At 39.3% G+C, this 26,753-nt stretch overlaps 1 protein-coding gene across 1 annotated transcript in view; it reads left to right on the top strand.

Annotated features, from left to right (window-relative positions):
• LOC308436219 (liver carboxylesterase 1) overlaps nucleotides 1-16,715 on the top strand; it is a gene marked incomplete at both ends in the record, with an annotated part of 37,268 nt that extends 20,553 nt beyond the window's left edge. Inside the window, 3 exons of the mRNA XM_080937068.1 lie at nucleotides 12,711-12,842; nucleotides 13,821-13,893; nucleotides 16,541-16,715. Coding sequence (XP_080793194.1) covers nucleotides 12,711-12,842; nucleotides 13,821-13,893; nucleotides 16,541-16,715 — 380 coding nt within the window. The remainder of the gene's footprint in view (nucleotides 1-12,710; nucleotides 12,843-13,820; nucleotides 13,894-16,540) is intronic.
• Between the last annotated feature and the right edge of the window lie 10,038 nt (nucleotides 16,716-26,753).

The raw sequence follows: 26,753 nt of genomic DNA, 5'->3' as shown, positions 1-26,753 counted from the left end.
TATTATGAACAGATATAAATCAGGGAGAAAGTCTTTAAGCTCTGGCAGCTTTTCTGTAGCCTTGACATGGGTACAGGCAGGTGGGGTCAACAGCAGGGGGAAGCCTCTCATCTTCTAGTCATGTGCTGTTGAGAAACAACATGAAACCCCCGTAGCTCCTACATAGGTCCAGGAAGCCGAGATTACCAATCCCTTTGCTGAGTCATTGAAGCTTCTACAAAGGCAGCAAGCAGGTGTGCCTGGGTATCCAGATTCCTCCTATCTTTAACAGCAAGGAAATGTTGCAACTCTTGTTTAGGCTCATGAATGGGAAATTTCTTAGCCCTTAACATTGGTCAGTGTCACAATTCCAATGCTTGACCCAGGATCTGAATCCCTGGACCCAAAACTCAATATCCTTTGCAAAAAATCTTCTGTCAACAAAGGTCTGCTGTATCCTTTTCTGGTCTCATTTCCCCACCCTCTCCTTCTATCTCTCCTCCCACTGACTTTCTTCCTAGCACAATTCTTCACAAACTATTCAGCTGCTTCTGCTGTCCACTGTTCATTTCTTTGTTCTACAGCACTGCCCACACTACTGAATTAGCCAAGAAAAGAGATGCTCCAAACTCTCACATTAGACTTGGTGTTTCAGTACCAGGAAAGGGAGCAAGGTAAGAGGATCTCTCAGCTATATCACCAAGTCTAAAAAGCTTATACCCAAAGGAGAGGTATTTGTGTCAAGGGGTCTTTTTAGCTTTATTCACAGCAGCCTTCTGCTTCACCAAGGTTATCACAACAGCATGTCTGGTACAAGCTATTTCCCACTGGATGAGGTTGTACCCTCAGTAGCCAGAGCATCCAGATGTCCTCAGTGTATGGTTGTCTAAAGAGTCTGTGGCATATTCAAGGTGGCTGATGATGGCATATGGTTCACTTAACTGGCTGACTGACAGCTGTTTATCCCAAAGCAACCAGGACTGGGAAGAGGATCCCAACATTGTCGTACATTAGAGAGTCAAGATGCTCCTTCTTCCCCACGTTTGCTTATTGACAAGAACACTAACAACAGAAGGACAATTCACAATGGTGCAGAGAACTTACCATTGACACTGATGGGTTTCAACACTAGCCTAGACATTAGGTTGAGAAAAGTCCCCTTACATGACATAATTCTTTCTGCCATCCAAGTCCCGTGCATGTACTTGTTTGTAGTAGTCTCTTATGATGCAGGAATAATTCAACATACATAAATCAAAAATCATGATCCACCACATAAATGCTCTAAAGGATAGAAACCACATGATCATCTCATTAGATACAGAAAAGGCCTTTGGCAAAATCTACCATCCATTCATAATAAAAGTCCAGGAGAAAATAGGGACATGGGGAGCATCTTTCAATATGATAAAGGCAGTATTTAAGAAACCCACAGTCAAATTATTATAAACAGAGTGAAACTCAAAGCATTTCCACAAAAGCGAACAAGTCAAGGGTTATTCAACACTGTAGTTGAAGTCTTAGCTAAAGCAATCGACAAGAATTGGAGATAAAGGGAATATTAATAAGAAAGGAAAAAGTCAAAGTGTCCTTATGATGACAGGATTCTGGATATAAAAGATCTTTAAAACTCCATTAGAAAACTCTTACAGCTGATAAGCATAAGGGTTTTTGAAATTGAACTCCAGTCTTCAGCCTTAGTGACAAGCACTTTGTCTCCTGAAAAATCTTGTTAGCCTATACTGTAATTCAAACAATCTATATTAAACTGTAACTTTGGTTAAGTATAAGAACTCTACACCATTTTCTCTCAACATATACCTTCTTTATAAATTAATAAATTCACTTTATACCCTGATTACAGCCCCCTCTCTTTCCTCCTGCCCTTACCCTCATATTCCCCCTTCTTCCTATCTTTCTTCCCAGAGAAGGGAAAGACTCCATGGGTACAAACCAGCCCTGACACATCAAGTTGCAGCAGGACTAAACACATGTTCTCCAACTGAGGTCGGACAAGACAGCCCATCTAGGGGAAATGAATCCAAAGGCAGCTAACAGGGTCAGAGACAGCCCCCACTCCAATTGCTAGAGGACCCACATGAAAACTAAGCTGCATGTGTGCTACAAATATGTTGGGTATCTAGGTCAATCCCACATATGCTCTTTGGTTGGTGGAACAGTCTCTGTGAGCCTCTATGAGCCTAGGTTAGTTGTCTCTGTCTGTATTTTTGGGTCCTTGACCCTTCCAGCTCACTCAGTCCTTACCCCTCTCTTCCACGACTCCCTACCTCTTTCTAATGTCTGACTGTGGGTCTTTGCATTTGTTTCTATCAGCTTCTTGGTGAAGCCTCACAGAAGACAGTTATGCTAGGCTTCTGTCTACAAGAATAACAGAATATCATTAATAGTGCCAGGGATTGGTTCTTGCACGTGGGATGGGTCTTAATTTGGGCTAGCCATTGGTTGACCTCAATCTCTGCTCCATCTTTATCTCTGCACATCTTGTAAGCAGGACAAATTTTGAGTCAAAGATTTTCTGGGTGGGTTGGTGTCCCCCTTTATTCACTGGAAGTCCCACCAGCTAGGGTCATCACCCTAGGCTCCTGTCCTAGATCTCTGGCTCATCTCAAATATGACCGTCTCCCAATGAATTGTGTTCTCTTTCCCAGTCCTCTTTCTCCCTGCTCTCCCCACACCTGTTTCCCTCCCCATACCCTCTCCCACCCAGATCCCTCCCTCCATCCACCTCTGATGTTTATTCTATTTCCCCTTCTGAGTGAGACTCAAGCATCTTCCCCTGGGCTATCCTTGGTACTTAGCTTCTTTGGGTCTATGGATTGTAGCATCCTATACTTTATGGCTAATATCCCATTATAAGTGAGTACATACCACATGTGTCATTCAGTGTCTGGCTCATCTCACTCCAGATGATATTTTCTAGTTCTATCCATTTGCCTGATAATTTCATAATGTCCTGGTTTTTTAATAGCTGAGTAGTATTTCATTGTGTAAATATACCACATTTTCTTTGTCTGTTCTTCAGTTAAGGAATATCTAGGTTGTTTCTAGTTTCTAGCTATCTCAAATAAAGCTGCTATGAACATAGTTGACACAAGTAGGTGTCCTTGTGGTATAGCAGAGCATCTTTGTGGGCATATGCCCAGGAGTGATATATGTGGATCTTGAGGTATAACTATTTTAAATTTTCTGAGAACCTCTAAATTGATTTCCAAAATGTTTGTGCAAGTTTGCACTGCCATCAATAATGGAGGAGTATTCCCTTATTTCTCATCCTCATTGACATCTTTCTGGTTCTGATAGCAAGAATTACATAATTTAGACAGACTCCATAATTTATTGTAACTCTAGATGATAATATTCCTCATCTATTATCCTTGGCATAATTTATGTTGATGTACATTTACACTGCACAGGATAAAAATTTTCGCCTCATTTCAACTGAGAGCACCCATCTGTGGCTTATTTTATTTATTCCAATGGCTTTGATGTCACCTGTCTATTGTTACTCTTCATAAAAGATCACTCTTTAGCCCTTATTGAGGCAGGTTCAAAGGCAGTGAGTTCCATGGCTTCCTACTGGGAGAGCTGCTATGTCTCTCTCATTTCTGAAGGACTCAATTCCTGAGCACAGTGCTTGAGGCTGGTGGTTACTTTCCTCCAGTAGGATGCCTATATCACCCTGCTCTACCTGCCCACGAGATTTTCTCTGAGACACTGGATGTAGGTTTGGTCCTTCTTTGATTGTGATGCTCTTCTCTCTGATGCTCGTGGGGTTTTCCCTTCTCCTTGATGGTTAATACCATTGTTTCTTGGCTACAATTAACTGAAGGCTGCTGATCTTCCTGACCTAATGTTGAGAACCACACCCAGGCAGGGAGCATTTGCAATCACAATCTCTTGAAATAAACCCTCTGTACTCTTACCATTCTTGTTTGAATATTTAGCCTGGTTACAGCATTCCCCCCATCTTTGCTTTTTTGAGTGTTTCACTTTATAATTACCAACACATGTGTCTCACTCTCTCTCCAAATCTCACATTGTGATTATAAGATGTTCAGAAATACCAGGGGTACTGCAAAATGTAATACAAATTTCTTGGACTGTTTGCTCTGTAAAATGGAGTCTTCTGTTCATGAATGAGCTCTGCTGCATAGCTGGGATCTGAGTTCTCTTCTAAAGTAACAAAGTGGCAGAGGATTAAATCCCATTCCCAGCAAGTTCTTTTTGATCTTGAAACATCTGTTCTATAAATAGGTTTTGGAGTCACAAGGTTACAGTGAGGGAAGCTGTGAAGGGTAATTAGCCCTCATCCTATGCTGGGAGGGCATATGCCATTAAAACAAATTGGTCAGTTGATATATTAGGAAGTGATGTAATAGCAATAGCATATTAAATACACAAATGATTATTTCAAATGTGTATATGTATGATGTTTATTATAAAACTGAATTACTAATATATAAAGACACTATACACACAAACATGTATACCTATATTACAGAGCCAATAAAACAGTAGGACCTTTCTCTGTGCAATAATTACACATTTTATTTTTGTTTTGATTCCCCCTCTCTACAAATTTCAATCTTCTTACTATATCAATGGGGATAAAGTTGTATTTTTTCCACCAGGTTGATATGCTCACCCTTCCCATCTTAGTCACTGTTCTGAGGACATCCATACATTTCTGTGACAATGATAAGGTCTCTCCCATGCTGGGGTTTTCTGAGCTAGTACATGAGGAATGGGGATTGGTGGCTCCACTAATGCTGCAAGAAAAGTGGCATCTTGACCCATGTGCAGGACCCTATTGGTTAGAGTGGAAGGCAGAGGAGATGGGAGAGAAGAAGCTAAGTTCATCTTGACTTGAGGCTTCTGATTTACCATTACTTTATCACATTAAGATCTTACACTTAGCTTTTGGCCACGGCAGCCATCTTCCAGTTAACTCGCCAAAATGAGGAGCACAAAGGGAAAGAGGAGAGGCACTTGCTATATGTTCTCTAGGCCTTGTAGGAAACATGGAGTTGTTCCTTTGGCCACATACATGCGAATCTACAAGAAGGCTGATATTGTAGACATCAAGGGAATGGGCACTGTTCAAAAAGGAATGCCCCGGAAGTGTTACCACAGAAAAACCGGAAGAGTCTACGGTGTCACCCAGCACGCTGTGGGCATCATTGTAAACAAGCAAGTTAAGGGCAAGATTTAGGCTAAGAGGATCAATGTGCGGATTGAGCACATCAAGCACTCGAAGAGCAGAGACGGCTTCCTGAAGCGGGTGAAGGAGAACGATCAGAAGAGAAAGGAGCCAAAGAGAAGGGCACCTGGGTTCAGCTGAAGCACCAGCCTGGGCCACCCAGAGAAGTGTACTTTGTGAGGACTAAGAGAAAGGAGCCTGAGCTGCTGGACCCCATTACATATGAATTTATAGCCTGATGTACAGAGAGAAATAAAGGACACAGAATGAAAAAAAATTATCTTACACTCAGGCCAAACATACAGCCTGATATGAAATGTGAAGCCTCTGGTTTCCACATGGATTAATTTTTGTTGAAGTTTAGACTTTTGCCATGCATTGTAATGCTAAATACTGGCCCCCAAGCCCTGGTTGTCCCCAAGATACAAGAGAATCTTCATGTAGACCCAAGTGACACCATGCAACCCTACCCTCCTAAGTTATCTCTGCTTGGTGAGTAAAGATGCCTACAGCCTATAGCTGGGCAGAATTGAGATAGGTGGGGCTTGGGATCTGAGGGAGAACCACAAGGAGGGGAGAAGGAAGAGAGGAAAAAGATGTCATTGGTTAGGTGAATCATGAAACAATGGGGATGAGGGCTGGCCAGTTAAAGTTAAGAGCAGCTCAGATGGAACAAGGCAAATTATGGCTTAGGAATATTAATGGAGAAATAGATTCTTGTAGCTTAGAGGGTAGATATCTGCCCAGCTCTGTTGCTGATTATAGCTTATTGTAATAATAAATGCTATGTGTCTTTTATCCAGGAACTGAATGATCAAAGGCAGGGTGGAAACCCTTGATTGAGATTAAATAATTTCTACAATAATTTTAATCTAATTATCATAATTTTTAGAAAAGCAGCTGGAATTCTTTTTCTCAGCCTGCTCAGTAGAGTTGAGGAAAACCCTAAGAAAGCTAGGCATACAAAAAGACAACTGTGAGGTTCTACACAGGCTTGAAAGCAAGGTACTCCCATATCACTAACACACATAGGATACATTAACTGTTCATTTAATAACACCTGGATTAAATCATAATTTTGTATCAACAAACTATGCAGCCCTAAGCAAGTCATAGCTTTCTCTCCCCACTTCCCCACCATGAAAGAATATTTATTATTTTTAATGGCCCAATTTAGTCTCTCACTTTGATTTTTTTATGTGAGTGCTTTTAATTTTTATTAATCATTTTATTTATGTACATTTCAAATATGCTCCCACACCCAGCCACCCACTCCCAGCTTACCCCTTCAGCATTCCCCTTTTCTGAGACAAGCCACCACAGGACCATCACCTCCACTCTTATTGATAAGGCAATCCTCTGCTATATATGTAGAGAGAGCTATGGACTAACCCATGTATACTCTTTGGTTGGTGGTTTAGTCTGGGAGCCCTGTGGGGTCTGGTTAATTGATATAGTTATTCTTCCTATGGGGTTGCAATCTCCTTCAGCTCCTTCAGTCTTTCCCGAACTCTTCCACCAGGGTTCCTGGAATCAATCCAGTGACTCGTTGTAAGTATCTGCATCTGTCTTTGTCATGTGCTGGCAGAACCTCTCAGAGGACAACCATTCCAGGTTCCTGTCTGCAAACACTTCTTGGCACCAGCTGTAGTGTCAGATTTAGTATTTGAAGATGGGATGGCTCCCAAGGGGGAGTGGCCTCTGGCTGGCCTTTCCTCCAGTCTCTGCTCCATTTTATTTTGTCCCTGTATTTTCTTTAGACAGGAACAATTCTGGGTTAAAAATTTTAGATGGGTGGATGGCCCCATAGCTCCACTAGGAGCCATGTCTATCTACTAGAGGTGGTCTCTTTAGGTTCTATCTCCCTGCTGTTGGATATTTACAGCTAATGTCATCCCCATCGGGTTCTGGGAACCACCTGCATCTCTGGAGTCTGGGACTTTCTAGTGATTCTTACCTTCCACACAGCTACTTAATTCTCTCCATTCTCCTGGACCTCTGGACTTCTCTCCTGTCTCTTCCCATACCTGGCCCTGCTCTATTTTACCCTCCACCTTTCATTCCCATCCAGGTTCCTCCCTCTGCCTTCCCTGATTATTTTGTTCCCCCTTCTAAGTGTGACTGAAGCATCCACACTTGCACTTCCATTTTGTTAAGCTTCATATGGTCTGTGAGTTATATCATGAATATTCTGAACTTTTGGGCTAACATCCACTTATCAGTAAGTGCATACTATGTATGCCCTTTTGTGCCTGGGTTACCACACTCAGGATAATATTTTCTAGATTCTTCCATTGGCCTACAAAATTCATGAAGTTGTCATTTTTTAATAGCTGAGTAGCATTCCATTGTGTAAATGTACATTTTCTATATCAATTATTTTATTGAGGGACATCTGGATTGTTTCCAGATTTTGGTTACTATAAATAAGGCTGCTATGAACACTGTGGTGCACATGTTCTTTTTATATGTTGGAGCATGCTGTGGGTATATGCCCAGGAGTGGTATTGCTGGGTCTGCATGTAGAACTATTTCCAACTTTCTGAGGAATCACCAGATTGATTTCCAAAGTGACTGGTACCATATTGTGATCCCACCAGCAATGGAGGACTATTCCTCTTTCTCCACATCCTTGCCAGCATCAGTATCTGAGTTTTTGATCTTAGCCATTCGAATTGGTGTGAGGCTTAATCTCAGGGTTTTAATTTGCATTTCCTTCATGACTAATGACATTGAACATTTCTTTAGGTGCTTCTTAGCCATTTGAGATTCCTCAGTTGAAAATTCTTTGTTTAGCTCCACACCTCAATTTTAATACAGTTATCTTGTATCCTGAAGTCTAATGTCTTAAGTTCTTTGTACATTTTGTATATTAGCCCTCTATTGGATGTAGGGTTGGTAAAGATCTTTTCCCAATGTGTAGGTCGCTGTTTTGTCCTTCTGAGAGTGTCCTTTTCCTTACAGAAGAAGCTTTTTAGTTTCATGAGGTCTCATTTGTCAATTGTTGGTCTTAGAGAATGAGCCATTGATGCTCTGTTCACGAAATTTCTCCTTGTGCTGATGTGTTCTAGGTTCTTTATCATTTTCTCTTCTATCAGATTTAGCATATCTGGTTTTATGTGAATGAAGGTCCTTGATCCACTTGGACTTGAGCTTTGTACAGGGAGAAAAAAATAGATCAATTTGCATTCTTCTAATGCAGTCTGCTCATTAAAATAGCACCATTTCTTGAAAATGTTGTGATTTTTACATTGTAAGCTTTTGTCTTCTATGTTAAAAAAAAATCAAGTGACCATAGGTGTTGGGTTTATTTCTGGGTCTTCAATTCTATTCCATTGATCTACCTGCCTGTTTCTGTACCAATACCATGTGGTTATTAACACTATTGCTCTACAGTAAAGTTTGTGGTCAGGGATGATGATTTCCCCAGAATTTCTTTTATTGTTGAGGATAATTTTTGCTATCCTGTGTTTTTTTTGTTTTTGTTTTTTTGGTTTTTTTTGTTTTTGTTTTTTTTTTTTGTTTGTTTTTTTTTTGTTTTTTTGTTTTTTGGTATTCCAAATGGAGAATTACTTTTTTTATCTTTGTGAAGTATTCAGTTGGAATTTTGGTGGGAATTGAATTGAATCTGTAAGTTGCTTTTGGTAAGACGGCCACTTTTACTTTGTTAATTCTACCAATCCATGAGCATGAAAGATCTTTCAATTTTCTGAAGTCTTCTTCAATTTCTTTCTTTCAGAGACTTGGAGTTCTTGCCATACAGATCGTTTACTTGCTTTGTTAGAGTCAGGGCAAGATACTTTACACTGTTTGTGACCATCGTGAAGGGTGTTGTTTCCTTAATTTCTTTCTCAGCCAGTTTATCCTTTGTATAGAGGGGGGCTACTGATTTGTTTGACTTAATTTTAATGCAGCCACTTTGTTGAAGTTGCTTATCAGGTAGAGGGAGTTCTCTGATAGAATTTTAGGGGTCACTTATGTATACTATCATATCATCTGCAAATAGTGATATCTTGATTTCTTCCTTTCTGATTTGTGTCATTTGACCTTTTTTGTTGTATAATTTCTCTAGCTAGAACTTACAGTAAAGAGAGAGAGGGTGAACAGCCTTGTACAATACCTGATTTTAATAGGATTGATTCAAATTTCTCTCCATTTAGTTTGATATTGATTATTGTATTGTTGTATGTTGCTTTTATTGTGTTTGGTATGATCTTTGAATTCCTGACCTTTCCAAGACTTTTAACATAAAGGGTTTTTGTATTTTGTCAAAGGCTTTCTTAGCACCTAATAAGATCATGTGGTTTTTTTTCATTGAGTTTGTTTATGTAATGGATCACACTGATGGATTTCCATATATTGAAGCATCTCTGCATCCCTGGGATGAAGCCTACTTGATTGTGGTGAATGATGGTTTTTATGTGTTATTGGATTAAGTTTGTGAGAATTTTATTATTTTTGCATCAATATTCATAAGTGAGGTTAGTCTGAAGTTTTCTTTTTTTGTGGGTCTTGACATGGTTTAGGTAGTAGTATAACTGTGACTTCATAGAATGAATTATGTAGCATTCCTTAAATTTTTATTTTTTAGCTTGAGAAGTGTTGAATTAGGTCTTCTTTGAATGTCTGATAGAATTCTGCAGTAAAACCATTTTGCCCTGTGCACTTTTTGGTTGGGAGACTTCCAGTGACTGCTTCTATTTTCTTAGGGGATATAGGACTGTTTAGATAGTTTATCTGTTTCTGATTTAACTTTAGTTCATGGTATTTGTCTAGTAAATCACCAATTTTATCTAGATTGTTTAGTTTTGTTGAAATGTTTTGTTGTTGTGCCTCTCCTTTCACTTCTGGTTTTGTTAATTTGAAAAGTATGTCTGGACCTTTAGTTAGTCTAAGGGTTTATCAATCTTTTTGATTTTCTCAAAGAACCAGCTCTTAGCTTTGTTGATTCTTTGTATTGTTCTCTTTGTTTCTAATTGGTTGACTTTTAATTTTGAGTTTGATTTTTTTCCTGCCCTCTTTACCATCTAAAAGAGGTTGTGTGTGTTTGTTTCTTGACCTTTCATATGTGCTATCAATTTTCTAGTGTAGGATCTCTCCAATTTCTTTTTGAAGGCACTCAGTGCTATGAATTTTCCTCTTAGCACTGCTTTCATTGTGTCCCATAATTTGAATATGCTGTGCCTTCATTTCTGTTAAATTCTATAAAATCTTTAGTTTCTTTATTTCTTCACTGACCAAGTTATCATTGAGTAGAGAGTTATTCAGTTTTCATGTGTATGTGGGAATTCTGTTGCTTTTGTTGTTATTGAAGACCAGACTTAGTCCATGGTGATCTGATAGGATGCTTGGGATTATTTCAATATTCTTGTATCTGATGAGGCCTGTTTTGTGACCAATTATATGATCAGTTTTGAAGAAGGTACCATATGATGATAAGAAGAAGGTATATTCTTTTGTTTTAGGGTGAAATGCTCTGTAGATATTTATTAAATCCAGTTGGTTCATAATTTCTGTTAGTTTCACTATGTCTCTGTTCAGTTTCTGTTTGGATGACCTGTCCATTGTAGAGAGAGGGGTTTTAAAGTCTCCCACTATTTTTGTGTGAGTTCCAATGCCTGTTTTTAACTTTAGTAACATTTCTTTTACAGTTGTGGGTACCCTTGCATTTGGGGTAATAATGTTCAGAAGTTAGACTTCATCTTGGCGAATTTTTCCTTTAATGAGTATGCAACATCCTCCCCCATCTCTTTTGATAGATGTTTGTTGAAAGTTGTTTTTATTAGATATTAGAATTGTTACTCTAGCTTGTTTCTTATGACCATTTGCTTAAAAAAATTTCCAGCCTTTTAATTTGAGTTAGTATTTAGTTTTGTCAGTGAGATGGTGTTTCCTGTATGCAGCAAAATTCTGGGTCTTGCTTATGTATTCAGTCTGTTTTCCTATGGGAATTGAGTCCATTTTTGTTAGAGATGTTAAAGATCAGTAATTGTTGGTTCCTGTTATTTTTGTTGTTAGAGGTATTCTTATGTTTGTGTGGTTCTCTTCTTTTGGATTTGTTGTGAGATAATTAATTTCTTGGTTTTTCATGGGTGTAGTTACCCTTCTTGTGTTGCAGATTTCCTTGTATTATCATCTGTAGAGCTGGATTAGTGGAAACATTTTGTTTAAATTTGGGTTTGCCTTGGAATATCTTGTTTTCTCCATCTATGATGATTGAGAGTTTTATTGGGTATAGTATTCTGGGTTGGCATTTGTGGTATCTTAGGGTCTGCATGACATCTTTCCAAGATATTCTGGCTTTTAAAGTCTCTATTGAAAAGTCTGGTTTAATTCTGAGAGGTCTGCCTTTATATGTTACTTGGCCTTTTCCCTTTGTCACTTTTAATATTCTTACACTGTCCTCTGTATTTAGTTTTGATTATTATATGATGAGCTGTATTTCTTCTCTGGTCAAATCTATTTGGTTTTTTATAAGCTTTTTTTAAATTTATGGCCATCTTTTTTTTTTTTTTGGTTAGGAAGTATTTTTTGATGATTTTGTGAAGGTTGTTTTCTGGTTCTTTGAATTGGAAATCTTTCCTCTAATCTATTCCTGTTTTGTCCTGAATTTTCTAGATGGTTTTCTTAGGAACTTTTTGCACTTTGTATTTTCTTTGATTATTGTATCATTATCTTCTATAGTAACCTCTATGCCTAAGATTCTCTCTCCCATCTCTTGTATGTTGTTGGTGATACTTGCATTTATAACTCCTCATCTTTTTCCAAGTTTTCCATCTTCAGAATCACCTCCCTTTGTAATTTCTTTATTAATTCTATTTTCATCTTTAGATCCTGGACATTTTTGTTCAATTCTTTCACCTGTTTGTGTTTTTCTGTGTTTCTTTAAGGGATTTATTTGTTTTCCTTTTAAGAGCTTCTACCCGTTTACCTGTGTTATTCTGTATTTCTTTAAGGGAGTTATTTCTGTCTACCTTAAGGTCCTTTATCCTCTTTATGAGATGGGATTTTATTTCAAAATCTTGCTTTTTAGATATATTTGGGGATCTAGAATTTGCTGTGGTGGGAGAGCTGGGTTGTGACGGTGCCAAGTGGTATTAGTTTCTGTTGTTTATGTTTTTGTGCTTGCCTTTCACCATCTGATTATTTCTTGTGTTAACTGGCCTTGTTATCTCTGACTGGAGCCTTTCCCCTCTGTGAGTCTGGTCATTATGAACTTCCTTTGGTCAGAATGTCTCTGGGTGTGGGAGGAGTTCTGGAGCTTCTGATATTCAAGTCTGGTTATAACAGACTTCCTGGAAGTCAAGGTGTCTCTGGGTGTGAGCATAAAGGAGTTACTGGACCATCTGCCCCCTGGTGCAGTTGTGGACTGGAAGGATAATGTCCATGGCCTTGTTAAAACTATGTTTATCTCTACTGCAAATAAAGAATGTAATCAAGTGCAGAACCTCAGGCTCTAACACTATCCAAATGTGTGTCTGCTAATGTACATAATTCTGTGTCTCCACAGATGCAGGAGCCCCCACCTACATGTATGAATATCAGTATCGCCCAAGCTTTGTATCAGGCAATAGACCCCAAGCATTGAAAGGAGACCATGGTGATGATCTCTTCTCTGTATGGGGAGCCCCGTTTTTAAAAGGTAATGTAGCATTGCTGGCTGTGTCCTTGGCAATATGAGGCCCCAGTTTGTGTCTTGCCTTGATAGCCTTGAGTGAGTTTCTCCTTTTAAACTGGCTTTCTTTTGTGACAGGGATTATCTATAGGACAGTCTCCAGCCTCTCTCCTTCTTTAACACACATGATGGAATTATGTTAACGTATTCCCAGGGATAGTCATTCTCAGAATCCTGACCTGTAACTTTAGCAGGAAAAGTGGAAGGTCACTGTAAGCCCTGGTTTAGGGCAACAGTGCCAGTATTTAATTTTCCTTTCATAAGTATTAAACTGTGAGTGTGGCATGGTATGAGAAAAATTTCTAACCTTAAATAAAGCCTATCATTATATATATACATATATATATATATATATATATATATATATATATATATATATAATTTCCACAAAGGTCTTCAATGCCTTACATTGCTACAGTTTAGCATACTGTGCGAATTTTATTCCCCATAGCATACCATTGTCTGAGCATCATTCTGCAGTTAGTATTATCGCAGTTCTGATTGTTTTCAGATTCTATAAGGAGGTATATGGTAGGAGGTGGCCCTAAGGGCAAGAAATCCTGGTGATAAAGCTGGGAAAGTTGAGTGTTGCTGCCATTACATACAAAGGAGGAAATTACAGGCTGGTGAGCATGACATAAAAGGGCAGAGAACATCTGCAAGGTTCCTCTTGACTTTAAATTGAGGGCACACTCACCAAGATCCTAAAAGGCAGATTTTGTCTCAATGAGTAAGTAATAAAGGCCAAAAGTGCATTTCTCCTCTTCAACTAGTAGCAAGGCCTGAGTCCATTTACTTTCATAGATCAGGGTAGACAGGGTGCATGCAGGGTAATCCATTCGTAGACAAGATGAAATTTCTTAAAGGTGCTCATATTCAAATACAACTGCTTATTAACTGCATCTTAAATTAAGTATCTGTTGTTCTATTCCTTCTTCATCACAGAGGGTGCTTCAGAAGAGGAGATCAACCTCAGCAAGATGGTGATGAAATTCTGGGCCAACTTTGCTCGGAATGGGTGAGATGTGGGGTCATGAAGCCAAAGCTAGAGGTGTGGTTCAGTGAGTCTTACCTATGATGAAGGACAAGTTATCTAATGTTTAAGTGATTGTCCTTCTGTCCCTTTAATCAAAGCATCCTAGCAATGGGATCTGGGTTACTCCAATTTGTAGTGATAGTATCTGTAATAGTTCAACATGAAAGAGAAAATGTGACTTTTTTTTTTTTGCTCAGACTGAGGGTTTTAATCACTTTGCCTATTATTAGCTCTTGTGTTGAAACAGGACATCATATGTGAAACATATGGTAGGTCAAAGATTCTTACGTCCAGTCATTCATGAATAGGAAGAAAAGACCTGGATCCGACCTTACTCTTCAGTGGAAAGTCTTCCATGATCCTCCTTCTCCAAGTTATTCTTTATTACTTCTCTGCCATGTCCCAGTGGCACCATCAGGAGGTGATCAAAGCTCAACTCATGAGCATGTGGGGTAGTATTAAGTTCTAAATTATAGCCTCCTGCCCATGACTCCAAGAAGCTCACGCCTATCACAAAAACTCATTTCCACAGATACCTAACTTCCCATTATTTTTAATACTGTTTTGACATCCAAGTCCAAAGACTTCCCAGTTTAAGGCAAACCTTTGCTATGAGGACCCACAAAAATAAAAAAGTAACACATTTCTAAGATATAAGAAAAACAGCCTAACATTGCTATTCTACAAGGAGGGACAGGAGAAGAGCAATAAGGAGCTAGACTAAAGCATGTCTAAAATCCAAGAGAGAAGAATTTAAATCCTAAGTCCCTTTTTGGAACATCCAGGAATCTATCGACAGACATGGGCTAATGCATTTTCCTAATTTTCAATACCTGCAGCCTCTGTGGCCTCTCTCAGGCTCTGTGGTGGTTTGAATAACAATGCCCCTCAGTAGGCTCATATAGTTGAATGCATAGTCACCATGGAGTAAAAACTCTTTGCTTTGGTTAGAAGTTAGAAGGATTTGCAGGTGTGGCCTTGTTAGAAGTCTGTCACTCAGGGTTGACTTTGAGGTTTCCAGTCTGGCCCAGTCTCTTTCTGCCTGTAGCTCAGTGTAGCTATCACTTCATCACCATGCATGCTACCATGTCCCTGCCATGAAAATTACCCTCTACAAGTTTATTCAAAGCCCCAATTAAGTGCTTTATTTTATAAGACTTTCCTTGGTCAGGGTGTCTCTTCACATCAAGAGGTATTAAGACAGACCTATTCTGCTCATGGCCTAAATGTTTCCTAGGTTGATGCTCTAGGCCTTGCCATTTATGACTTACTAAGGTCTCTCTCTATCAAAATGTCAGTTTATTCTCACAGCTTCATGCATCATGCTCTGAGGGTTGCTACCCAAGACATCAAACCTACTATACACTTGATGATTGCCTATACTTTCACTTGAAATGTAGATAGCAAACTTGATAGCCCCATAAGCCTTGCATTTTCCATCATTACATTTAATGATGCTAAGATATGACTATAGTTTGAGGTAGAGTTGGCTCTATGGACCATCAGCTTTAAAACCTCTGAGAACCTGAACATAGGAAACAAATCCTAGAGAACTGATTCTTTACATCATTCTGTAGGTGAAGGACAGCTGATACTAATACCTCAAGCAATGTCTTTGGAACAAGTGATACTCTCATGATCCACCATCTTGCAGATTACTGACACATTCTCAGGAATATGTCTTCCTTTAATTTGTTCAGAAGACTTGCAACTTTATTGGCCCTACTTTTAATTTTGAAAATCAGAATCATTCAAATTCTTATGCTGTATTTTTATCTTTAATTTCACTGTTAATCTAATTGAAATCAACAATAGCAATAACAACAACAACAACAACAACAAAATACCCTAACATTGCCTGGAAGCTGTGATGTTTTTGGACAAGTCCATCAGTGATGCAGTCTACTGTCGCTGCAAGTGGTCTTCAAGAAAGGCTGGGGCATGAACAAATGTAGACATAATGGAACACTAATTATCTCTAACCACATTCCTCACAGAGGCTTCTGAATTGTCACAAGCTTGGCTTCGGTGTCTTCTTTCTTTTTTAGAATCCACTAGAATCTAGAATCACCAACTTACCTATTCTGAGTTTACTACAGCCTTTCCTCCAAACTTCCAAATTCCTTCACAAACCAATTAAAAAGTATTCCAAACTACAACACCTATTCAATAAGGTGACACCCTTCTCAGAAGCAGTTTTAGATGTTAGCTTTCAAATACTTTGACAAAATGTCAAAGTCCACTCACTTAAATAGATGTTATATTCTAGCTCTGAGTTCCACTTGAGCTTTTCATTTGAAGTTTGTGATGAGGCAGAGCATCATACTGTCAGGAAGCCATGTTAGGAAGGAGTGGAACCCCGGCATTGTTCAAGGCCATCTTTCAACCACACCCCCTCTTTATTCTACTAGTTTCTAGCTCAGTACCAGCCTGTAACACAGGAGGATTTTCAGAGAATGAAAGGTATAAACCATAGCAAACTTTAAAAAAAAAAATCTGTGCCAAGAGATAGAGAGATGTCTATTTGATCTGTGGAAGATTATAGGGTTCTTGGCAGAGATAAGCCAGGGCATCTTTGCACATCTTCAGGTAGCATAATTTGGTGAATTTCTTTTTATTCTGTTCATAGGAACCCTAATGGTGAAGGACTGCCTCACTGGCCAGAATACGACCAGAAGGAAGGATACCTTCAGATTGGAGTCCCAGCACAGGCAGCTCATAGGCTGAAACATGAGGAAGTAGCTTTTTGGACTGAGCTCAGAGCCAAGGAAACAGCACAGAGTGTATCCCATGTTGAGCTCTGATCAGGAGGTCCAGCTAGATTTGAGAGTCTGGAGCCAAGAGAAGGGTAATTTGGAAAGAGATGTTGTTTCCAAACTACAGTATCACTAAATCATGTGGCAAACTGTGCAAGCACAATAAGGAGAAACATTTAATTTAATTTTAGGCTTTCAATTTTGGGGATTTTATTATTATTATTATTTTTTTTTGAGACAGGGTTACCTCTATAGCCCTGGTGATCCTGGGTCTCACTCTATAGACAAGGTGGCATCCAACTCAGAGATTTACCTGCTTCTGCCTCTGCCTCTCATGTTCTGGGATTTAAGGAATGTGTCACCACTGACTGCCTATATGCTTTCAACTTGTTAACAACATCACAAAACCATTCCCTTGGAACTCAAACTAGAGTCTGTGTCTTTGGCTCAAAATGGATCTATGAGCACTAATGTAGTAATAATGTTTTTGTACACTGTGAGAAGTTTATCCTTGTGTTATTCAAATGATCATTTTCCTTCCTTATATCTCATTTCATTGTGACCATGGTATTGCAGTGCTAATACCAAGTATCTCCTGTCTCATGTTGTGTAAAGTTTCTTAGCATTTATTTTCTACCTTGTCAATAAATGCTCATCACCGAATGGCTGAGCAGAATAGAGAAGAGGGTGTAACATCTGTCAGCCAGAAGAGAAGCATGAGGAAGAGCAGGAAGAGGAGGAGGAGAAAAAGGAGGAGGAGGAAGAGGAGAAGGGATTCAAATTAGCAGCAGGATGGAAAATTTTGAGTCTCAAAAAAAAAAAAAAGTCATATCAATAATAATATGCGAGCATCATGGGATGTGACTGAGATGTAGCCAGATTAGCATAGGAAGTAAAAGTAGGTCATTACATTCCTCAGCTGTTGAGGTGCAGGTTTAAATAAATATTGTTTATCTGTGTGATTATTGGGGACTAATATAAAGTAAAAAACTTCAGCTTCTGGTTTAATTCACTGCTTACATATATTTATATTAAGAATAGTTCATTTGCACATTAGAGAAGGTAGCAAAGAGAGAGCTCTGACACTGTGAGATGCCACCTCCATAGGAGGTGGATGGATGATTGACTGTCCCAATGTCTAAAGAAAACAAGCACACTATAGGAGAGGGGAGATGTTGTTTTTTCACGTTTTCCTGGCTCCACATGAAGGTCTACTGAGCCCAGATAAAGAACAAGAACCATGTTAGTATTTGCAAAACAGTTCACATACCCAGAAGGCACATCGGAATAAAGTGCATACTTCCATTCTGAAATGACACATTTGGGGCCCATAAATCAGGAATAGAGACAAAGGAAGACTGAAAGACAACAGGGAAAACACTAGGCCCTTTATATTCACAGCCTCACATCATATATATATATATGTATATGTATATGTATATGTATATGTATATGTAGATGTAGATGTAGATGTAGATGTAGATGTAGATGTAGATGTAGATGTAGATGTAGATTAGATGTAGATGTAGATGTAGATATAGAGGTAGATATAGATTAGATATAGATATAGATTAGATATAGATATAGATTAGGTATAGGTATAGATTAGATATTGATATAGATATGGATATGGATATAGATATAGATATAGACATAGACATAGACATAGATATAGATATAGATATGATATATAGATGATAGATAGATATAGATATAGATATAGGTAGAGATAGAGATAGAGATAGAGATAGAGATAGAGATAGATATAGATATAGATATAGATATAGATATAGATATAGATATAGATATAGATGATATATATCCAGATGAGAGCATCAGCAGACTACAATCTCCTCCTTTATAGACCTAGTGGTTCTAGTATATATGGCCCCTCTGAGCTGGCTCTGTGCTGTTGGTAGCTGATCTACAAGGTACATCTGTAGAACCCACATGTGTGGACATGAGGACATGAGTGGTCCCACACTGTTCATGGTTATTCTGATCATGGCACACATTGTCTGCTTTTCCTTTGAAATCCATGCCAAGGCTTCCATGAGCCAAAAATTCGCATTTTGTATGACTGCAGAACTAACCTCATGGATGATGCCAAAGTCTGTCCTCAGATGGTGGAGCAGACAGGCCCTTAGAGCATAGCTTCAGACAGGCCCTCAGAGCATAGATGCAGGACCTCCTTAGTGCTTAGGTGTCAGAACACAGGGAAACATACCCTCTCCCTCTCTCCTGGCTTGTACGAAAGGATACCATGAAAATTCTGTTCTCAAGGAAACATTTACACTTCTGAGGGCAGTGGGTAGAATCTGAACAAATCCTACAATGCCTGTGATTCTCCTTCAGATAAAAATTTGTGGATTAATTTTTACTTCTTTAATTTTGTTTTCTCTCACAAGTTTCTTATTCCCAACATCAAAGGGCCTATTGCTATCAAATGGTATGCTTCCTTATTTCATTTTGCTGATGGCTTTCACTGTAGGCAGAGCTAACAGCTCTAGCCAATAACTGAGTTCCACCTGGATGCTGCTTTCTTGGTAATTTCCACTACCAGCTTAACTAAGCCCCCTTTAATCTCAGTCATACACAGTGTCCCCAGACCTGGAACACAGTGTAGACAATTTCTTTGGCAAAATAAAATAATACTAGCCTCTATTAGGCATTTACCAAGTTTTAACATTAAAACGTGGCATTATTTATGAATTTTACACTCTAGTGCTAGGCAACCAGGTTACTAAAAGTCAAACAACAATGGGGGAAAAAGAAGTAGTGCTTCCTGGCAAGAACCTGATATGGATGCCTCCTCAGAGGCTCTGCCAGAGCCATATTGATGCAGAGGAGGATGCTTGTAGGTAACTCTTAGGCTGAACAGGAGGACACCAATGAAGGAGCTAGAGAAAAGACTGAAGGAGCTGACAGGGTCTGCAACCCTATGGGAAGAACAAAATTATCAATTATCCAAACCTACCATGGCTCTCAGGGACTAAAACACCAACCAATCAGTTGGCATGGAAAGACTCATGGCCTGAGGTACATATTTAGCAGAGAATGGCACTTTATGACATCAATAGGAGGAGAGGCCTTTGGTCCAGTGAAGGCCCATTTTCCCAGTGTAGGGGAACACCAAGGTGCTGAGGTTGGAGAGGGTGGTTGGGAGAGGGAGCACCTTCATGGAGGCAATGGGAGGGGGAGGAGGGTGGAATGGTGGGAAAGGGATAACATCTGAAATGTAAATGCAAAAAAGTTACAATAAAAAAATAAAATACCAAAATATCATAATGCTTTAAGTAAGTTTTAAATTTGTCTATCTTCCACCAGATACCTTCCGAGTAACTACACAAGCCTTCCTATACCCATCAATTTATCCAGCACTTTAGTGGTCTGTAGATGATGACAGGTCTGAGATATAAGTAAGCCATTTCCTATTTACAACGCATGGGACTGATGAGGGTTGGACCATGTGAAAAACACTAACCAGGAACATATAAAATAATCCCTTGTTATAAAAGAATATGTCCAAAAATAAGTCTTCCGATATAGAAACTGCCTAATAAGGTTGTGTTACATGTGATCCCATGAGTCAACAGTGGATGGCAAGTAATTCATTCTTTTTAATTATAAAGGCATGTTTTATATGTGATGGTTGGTGTTTACTTGAGTAGGTACCGTACAGTTTAATGGACTGAGTGCCAAGACCATCACCCAGGTTTCAAATGACTGCAAGATAGTTAATGGGGGAAGGGTAAGGCTTGGTGCTCAGGAATTGGAAACAGCTTTATTGTCTTACTAGAAGGACTACCCAGATTAGCCTATATGGGTAGAGGTAGAGGAACACTCATTTATTACAGTGTCCTTTAAAGACCAAATTTCCTTTCCGAACAGAAATGAAGGGAGGGATCTCAGCTTAGGCTAATCTTTGGCCAAGTAAATCATCTCCAAGAAACGATTGTGTCACTGTAGTCCTCTCCTGAAGTACAGGGCATCACACCAGGTCAGAGTGAGTACTGATGGACATTTTTGAGATTCTGGTCTCCAGAGAGTCCACAGCAGGTAACACTGTCTTAGGGAAGAACTCATCAATGTGGCTTCAATAGTAGGGTGCTACTTAGAGGATACTTGCTCAATCCCTCATGTTATCAACATAGGTCCAATCTAGATGATGCCAGGTTTATCAAGCCATCTTGGTGAGAGAACACTCCTCCCAAGGTTTCTGCTTCTTCCTCTGGCTTCTCTAGCTCTTCAGCCCTTCCCTCCTAATCTGTAACCAAAAATATGACATCATAATTAAGCACAAAATCAAAGCATTTTGCTTTATGATAAATCTGCTAGTTAGGACATCTCCCTGATGACCCAACAAAATAAGAGTCAGGATTCTGATTGTGATAATGTTTTGACACTGAGTTGCTGCATTATGTCACACATCAGCTATATAGGTCTGGGAATTAGATTCCACCAGGCAGCAAAAAAAACAATGTGAAAATAGGCTCACATGGCTCACTTGGTCTGCTATAACAATACGGTACATGTTGAGGGACAAGGTACATACTCCACATCTTCTTTCTTTTGTTTCTAGAGGTTGACAGTCCAAGTTCAAGTTGTCAGCATGGTTTTCTTTCAGGTCTTGTGTTTTTCAAATAGGTTGTCCTCTTTGTGCCTTTACAGGTGACACATATACAAAAAATGTACAGTGGTGTCACTTTGTATGTTGTAAATCATTTTTTTTAGTGATGGTGTCAATTAGATTGAACTAGCACATATCAGAACAGCCTAGAGTTCCTTTAGAAACTCTTTAATAAAGCTCCCTTCTACAAACACAATATTCCCATGAACTCTGAAGACTAAAACTTTAACAAGTGAACTCTGGGGAATAGTCAGTTGAGCCTACAGAAAACATGGGTGATTAAAGACCCAGACATATTTGTTTTTTTTTGGGTTTTTGTGAGAGTCAAGAAATAGTCATAGGGAATCATCCAATAGAGGATTAAATATCCTGTAAGCTAGCAACCTGGGGGTTATGGTAGAAGGGACAGAAAGAACGTAAGAATGATTGCACACATCACTTCCCAGCGGCTGTATTCACCTACACAAGATCAAGACAGCCATAGTTCTAGCATGCACTGGGGAGGGACCCTTGAGGCCAAGCCCTGGCAGAGAAGCCACTGAGAGTTATAACTATTGAGGTGAGGAGAACCGCTCTCCTTTGGGGACATGGCAAATGGTAGATTGTCCATGTCCCTGTAAATGGCCCCATGCTTATTCCCTAATGTAGCACTACCTGGACCCATGTTAGTAATAGCAAAAAGGGAAGACATTAAATCAGGAGAAAGACAAAATGGAGGCACTAGAGGGAACTGGAGGGACAGAGCGATGGATGCTATGATCAAATGAAAATCCCAAAGAATAAATAAAAATATTTTTAATTTTTTAACTTTATTTTGAAAAACAAAGATAAATGTTCAGATTTTTAAGCATTTTTGCATGAAAATAAACAAATACATTTTATAAGGTTGTAATTAAGTATTTGTGGGTACATATACATACACATATATATATATATATGTAACAATAATATAGGAAAAGAGGTTATCAATTTGAGGAGATAGGAGAGAAACTTGGAGAAGCTGTAGGTAGGAAAGGGGGATGTGATACAGTTCTATTTTAATTAAAATATATTCTTTTTTTCTTTTTTTCTTGATCTTCACACAGTCTGTGGGTTTTTTCTGGGGTGTTCAGAGCTTTCTGGGGTTAGTATCCCATTATCATTGACTGCATATTATGTCTGTTCTTTTGTGACTGGGTTATCTCACTCAGGATCATATTCTCTAGATGCATCCATTTTCTTGAGAATTTCGTTAGGCCATTGTTTCTGATAGCTGAGTAGTACTTAATTGTGTAAATGTACCACAATTTTTGTATCCATTCATCTACTGAAGGACATCTGGGTTCTTTCCAGCTTCTGTCTATTATAAATAGGGCTGCTATGAACATTGTGGTGCACGTATCTTTGTTGTATGTTGGAGCATCTCTGCGGTAAATGCCCAGAAGTGGAATAACTGGGTCTTCAGGTAGTACTATGTCCATTTTTCTGAGGAACCGCCAGACTAATTTCCAGAGTGGTTGTATCAGTTTACAACCCCACCAGCAGTGAAGAAGTGTTCCTTTTTCTCCACATCCTCACCAGCATCTATTGTCATCTGAGTTTTGGATCTTGCCAATCTGACTGGTGTGAGGTAGAATCTCAGGGTTGTTTTGATTTGCATTTCCCTCATGGCTAAGAATGTTGAGCACTTCCTTAGATGTTTCTCAACCACTTGATATTCCTCAATTGAGAAATTTTTGTTTAAGTCTGTACCCCATTTTTTAATAGGGTTGTTTGATTCTCTGGTATCTCGATTTTTTAGTTCTTTGTATACCTTGGATATTAAGACTCTATCTGATGTGGGGTTGGTAAATATCTTTTCCCACTCTGTTGGCTGCCATTTTGTTTTCATGATAGTATCTTTAGCCTTACAGAAACTTTGCAATCTCATTAAGTCCCATTTGTCAATCTTTGACCTTAGAGCTCGAGCTATTGGTGTTCTGTTTAGGAAATTTTCTCCTGTGCCTATGAGTTCTAAGGTTTTCCCTACTTTCTCATCTAATAGTTTCAGTGTACCTGGTTTAATGTGGAGCTCTTTGATCCACTTGCACTTAAGCTTTGTACAAGGAGATAAGAAAGGGTCTATTTTCATTCTTCTGCATGCTGAGTGCCAGTTGGACCAACACCATTTGTTGAATAGGCTGTCCTTTTTTCATTGAATGTTTACAACTCCTTTGTCAAAAATCAGGTGACCATATATGTGAGGGCTCATTTCTGGATCTTCTATTCTATTCCATTGATCCAGGTGCCTATTTCGGGACCAGTACCATGCAGTTTTCAGCACAATTGCCTTGTAATATAGCTTGAGGTCAGGGATAGTGATTCCCGCAGATGTTTTCTTGTTGTTGAGGAAGGATTTCGCTATTCTAGGTCTTTTGTTATTCCAAATGAAATTGCACATTGCTCTTTCCAACTCAGTGAAAGACAAAATGGAGGCCCTAGAGGGAGCTAGAGGGACAGAGCGATGGATGCTATGATCAAATGAAAATCCCAAAGAATAAATAAAAATATTTTTAAAGCCCAACAGATAACTGCATAAAGCTAATTTAAAATACAAATCACAACTGAAGATTCGCAATGATTTCCAAGGATCAAATGTTTGAATGAATTTTGTCTTGGCCCCAGTTTAAAGTAAAATATGCAGGTCTCACAATGCTATCCTCAGGAAAGTTTTATTTCCATGATAATGCCTTAGTATGAGGTTGTGACTTTGTCTTTTCGTGGATACTCTTACTATCTGGCCAAAGTTTGCAATGTCCTCTCCTGTGTGATTTCCTTATTTATGTATTTTCTAAGATTCTGGATGATTTCTAAATAAGTAAATAAACAAGTGATTAATTATAATATTAGCCAAGGCTACACAGACAGCTCATGTGCCAGGATACATGGGAAAATGTCTAATAATTGCAGGCTATGTATGCTACACAGTGGTGAATGGTGCATTTGTGAGCAGCTGACCCAAACCACCTTCCTCTTGACCCCTCATATGGTAAGAATCTGCAATGGGATATGGTGGTTTCTCAGATGTGGAATCTATCTGCACAGTATCTCCCTCCACAGTATGCCAGTGATTAGTCCCAGGATAAGTAGGTAAAGCATCATGTATGGTTTGCTCTTGCCTAATGCGAATTCTACTATTGGTCTTCATTATCCTACTGGATACATAAATGGACATAGGAAATCTCCACTAATTTATATCACTCAGAGACACGGCCTCCCAATATCTTAATATTTAACTTAGTTCCTTGCCGTTTTCTCTCCAGTTCACATAGTTAAGCATAGGAATCTTCTGTGGGTTACTGAAGGGAAAATCAATATCAATTAATTAACACTGAGATGAGTCACCTTCAGCTGAAATAATGCAGGCAAATTGAACTTCAGGACCATCTCTGAGAAGTTGTGGGAGACTTTTCAGACCCCAGAGTCACCAATCATTTCTGCAAAACAAAGTCACCATAAGACAGGAGGTCTGCGCCCAGGTACAGGCAAGCTGTCCATGTGACCTCCTTGCTTGTACATGTGTGTCAAATTCCGTGGAGTCTAGGCAGTCCTTTGACTCAACTGGGGCTAGGAAAATAATTTATTTTTATCTTTCATATTTTTCTAGAAAAGCACTGTACAATCTTTATAAATGGAGTGCCAGAGCTGGTTCAAAGGCCAGTTAGCTAGGGAAAGCAAGGTGTGTGTGTGTGTGTGTGTGTGTGTGTGTCTGTGTGTTTGTGTGTGTCTGTGTGTGTATGTTCTGTAATTGAAAACTTTTTAAAATTTAATTTGGAGGTCCACACAGATCATCCCATATAAATAAGGATGGGTAGAAATTAAATATTTTCATTTATAAAATTTTGAACATGTTCGTTTCCTTTTCCATGGGCCTTTTCATTATTACCAGGTCAGACTCCACTCCCAAAAATATCCGGAAAACACCACCTGGACTTCATGGGGAAAGGATTTTTTTATCAGAGTGCTTGCTCTTTAAGGCCATATTTTCTTCCTGGATAAAGGTAAGAGAAGAATGTAAACCCACACCAACCTTTGCAATGTAGAACTTGTTTACACACTGCTTCCTTTACTAAGTCCCCACATTCAGGGAAGGTTCCCCCCACCTTGTCACAGAGTGTGAAAGAACATCTTTTAAACCTGAGGTCTCTGGAAATTTCACTGCAGATAAAGGCACTGCTCTTGGGGAAGATCTCAGGAGCATGTCTGGGTTTTGGTGTTGCTTCTTATCAACACTGGTCTGACGGCGATAAGAAAGCCCTCCTCTCTAAGTTCCGGTTTCCTCCCGTAGACCTTTCTAAGGCCTTGCCATTCCCTTCTTATCTTTGGCCTTTGAACTGATAGTGTTACTATGCAAAAGGTCAAAGCATTTTGTCTTGTGAGAAGTCTGCCAGTTGGGTACTCACCCTAATGAATCAGACAGGGCAGATGATTTCTAACCCACCATCATGGCCTTCTTTAACTGTCTAATCTTTTAAAGGGCCCATGTCTAAACACAATCTCATTAGGGAATTTGAGGGTCGGTCCTGCACAATTCAGCCTTCAGCAGACACATAGTGATTTGATCTCAGATCTTGGAATACATGCATCCTTTGTCCTATATTGGGTTGTCTTTAAAAGGAACTTGAAATAAGCCCTGCAGTAAGAGTTTATTTTAAGAATTACAAAGAATGGTGATGAATAATGAGATGGGAGGAGAAAAAGAAGGAGGGAAAGGGCTTCTTACTCAGCAGCTGGCACTGTGCGTGAGCAACGTCAGTCCCAGAAGGAAAAGTGGGGCAAAGACTTTCAAAGCTACTCCAGCAAAGAGGAGACGTGATCCTTCCTGCCAACCCTACTCAGTCAACGACTGAGAACCACTCCAGGGCTAGAGAACTCTGGATGGCACTGTTCTGCTTCACACAGGAACACCGCTGCTGTGTAGTCCTAGGACATCTGCCAGTCACTAATGGCATTCACAGGAGCAATCTCATCCCCAAATCTCTGAAAGAGGCTGGAGGTGTGAGCTTCTGTGCTGCAGCTTAGGTGAGAAACTAGAGTTCAAACTGATAAAGTCTCCAGTGCTACTGTGTAAAAATGCTTGCATTCTATCTGTACTTCTCAAGAATGGCTGCCCCGAAACACATATGTGTATGATGTGTGTGTGTGTGTGTGTGTGTGTGTGTGTGTGTGTGTGTGTGTATTTGTGTGTATACACATACTAATTACTCAAAAATAGAGATTGATTTTCTTGGTCCCAGGAAGCCCATACCACTTTTGGGAACTACAGAGCATCTGCCAACCAGGTGAGACTGATCTCCCAGTTGTGGTTTTCAGTTGGTTGTAGAAAAAAAAATTGTATATGGAGAAAGCTCACATTAATTACATTGACCTGGGGACACCTCTCCCACATCTCCAGTTAAATGTCAGCAGGGCTGGGTCTTGGCTAAGCAGTACTTTTC

This window comes from Micromys minutus, assembly GCF_963924665.1.
Source record: "Micromys minutus genome assembly, chromosome: 24".
In the NCBI taxonomy this organism is placed as follows: domain Eukaryota; kingdom Metazoa; phylum Chordata; class Mammalia; order Rodentia; family Muridae; genus Micromys; species Micromys minutus.
Note: the sequence above shows the minus strand (reverse complement) of the source record. Positions and strands in the feature narration are given on the sequence as shown.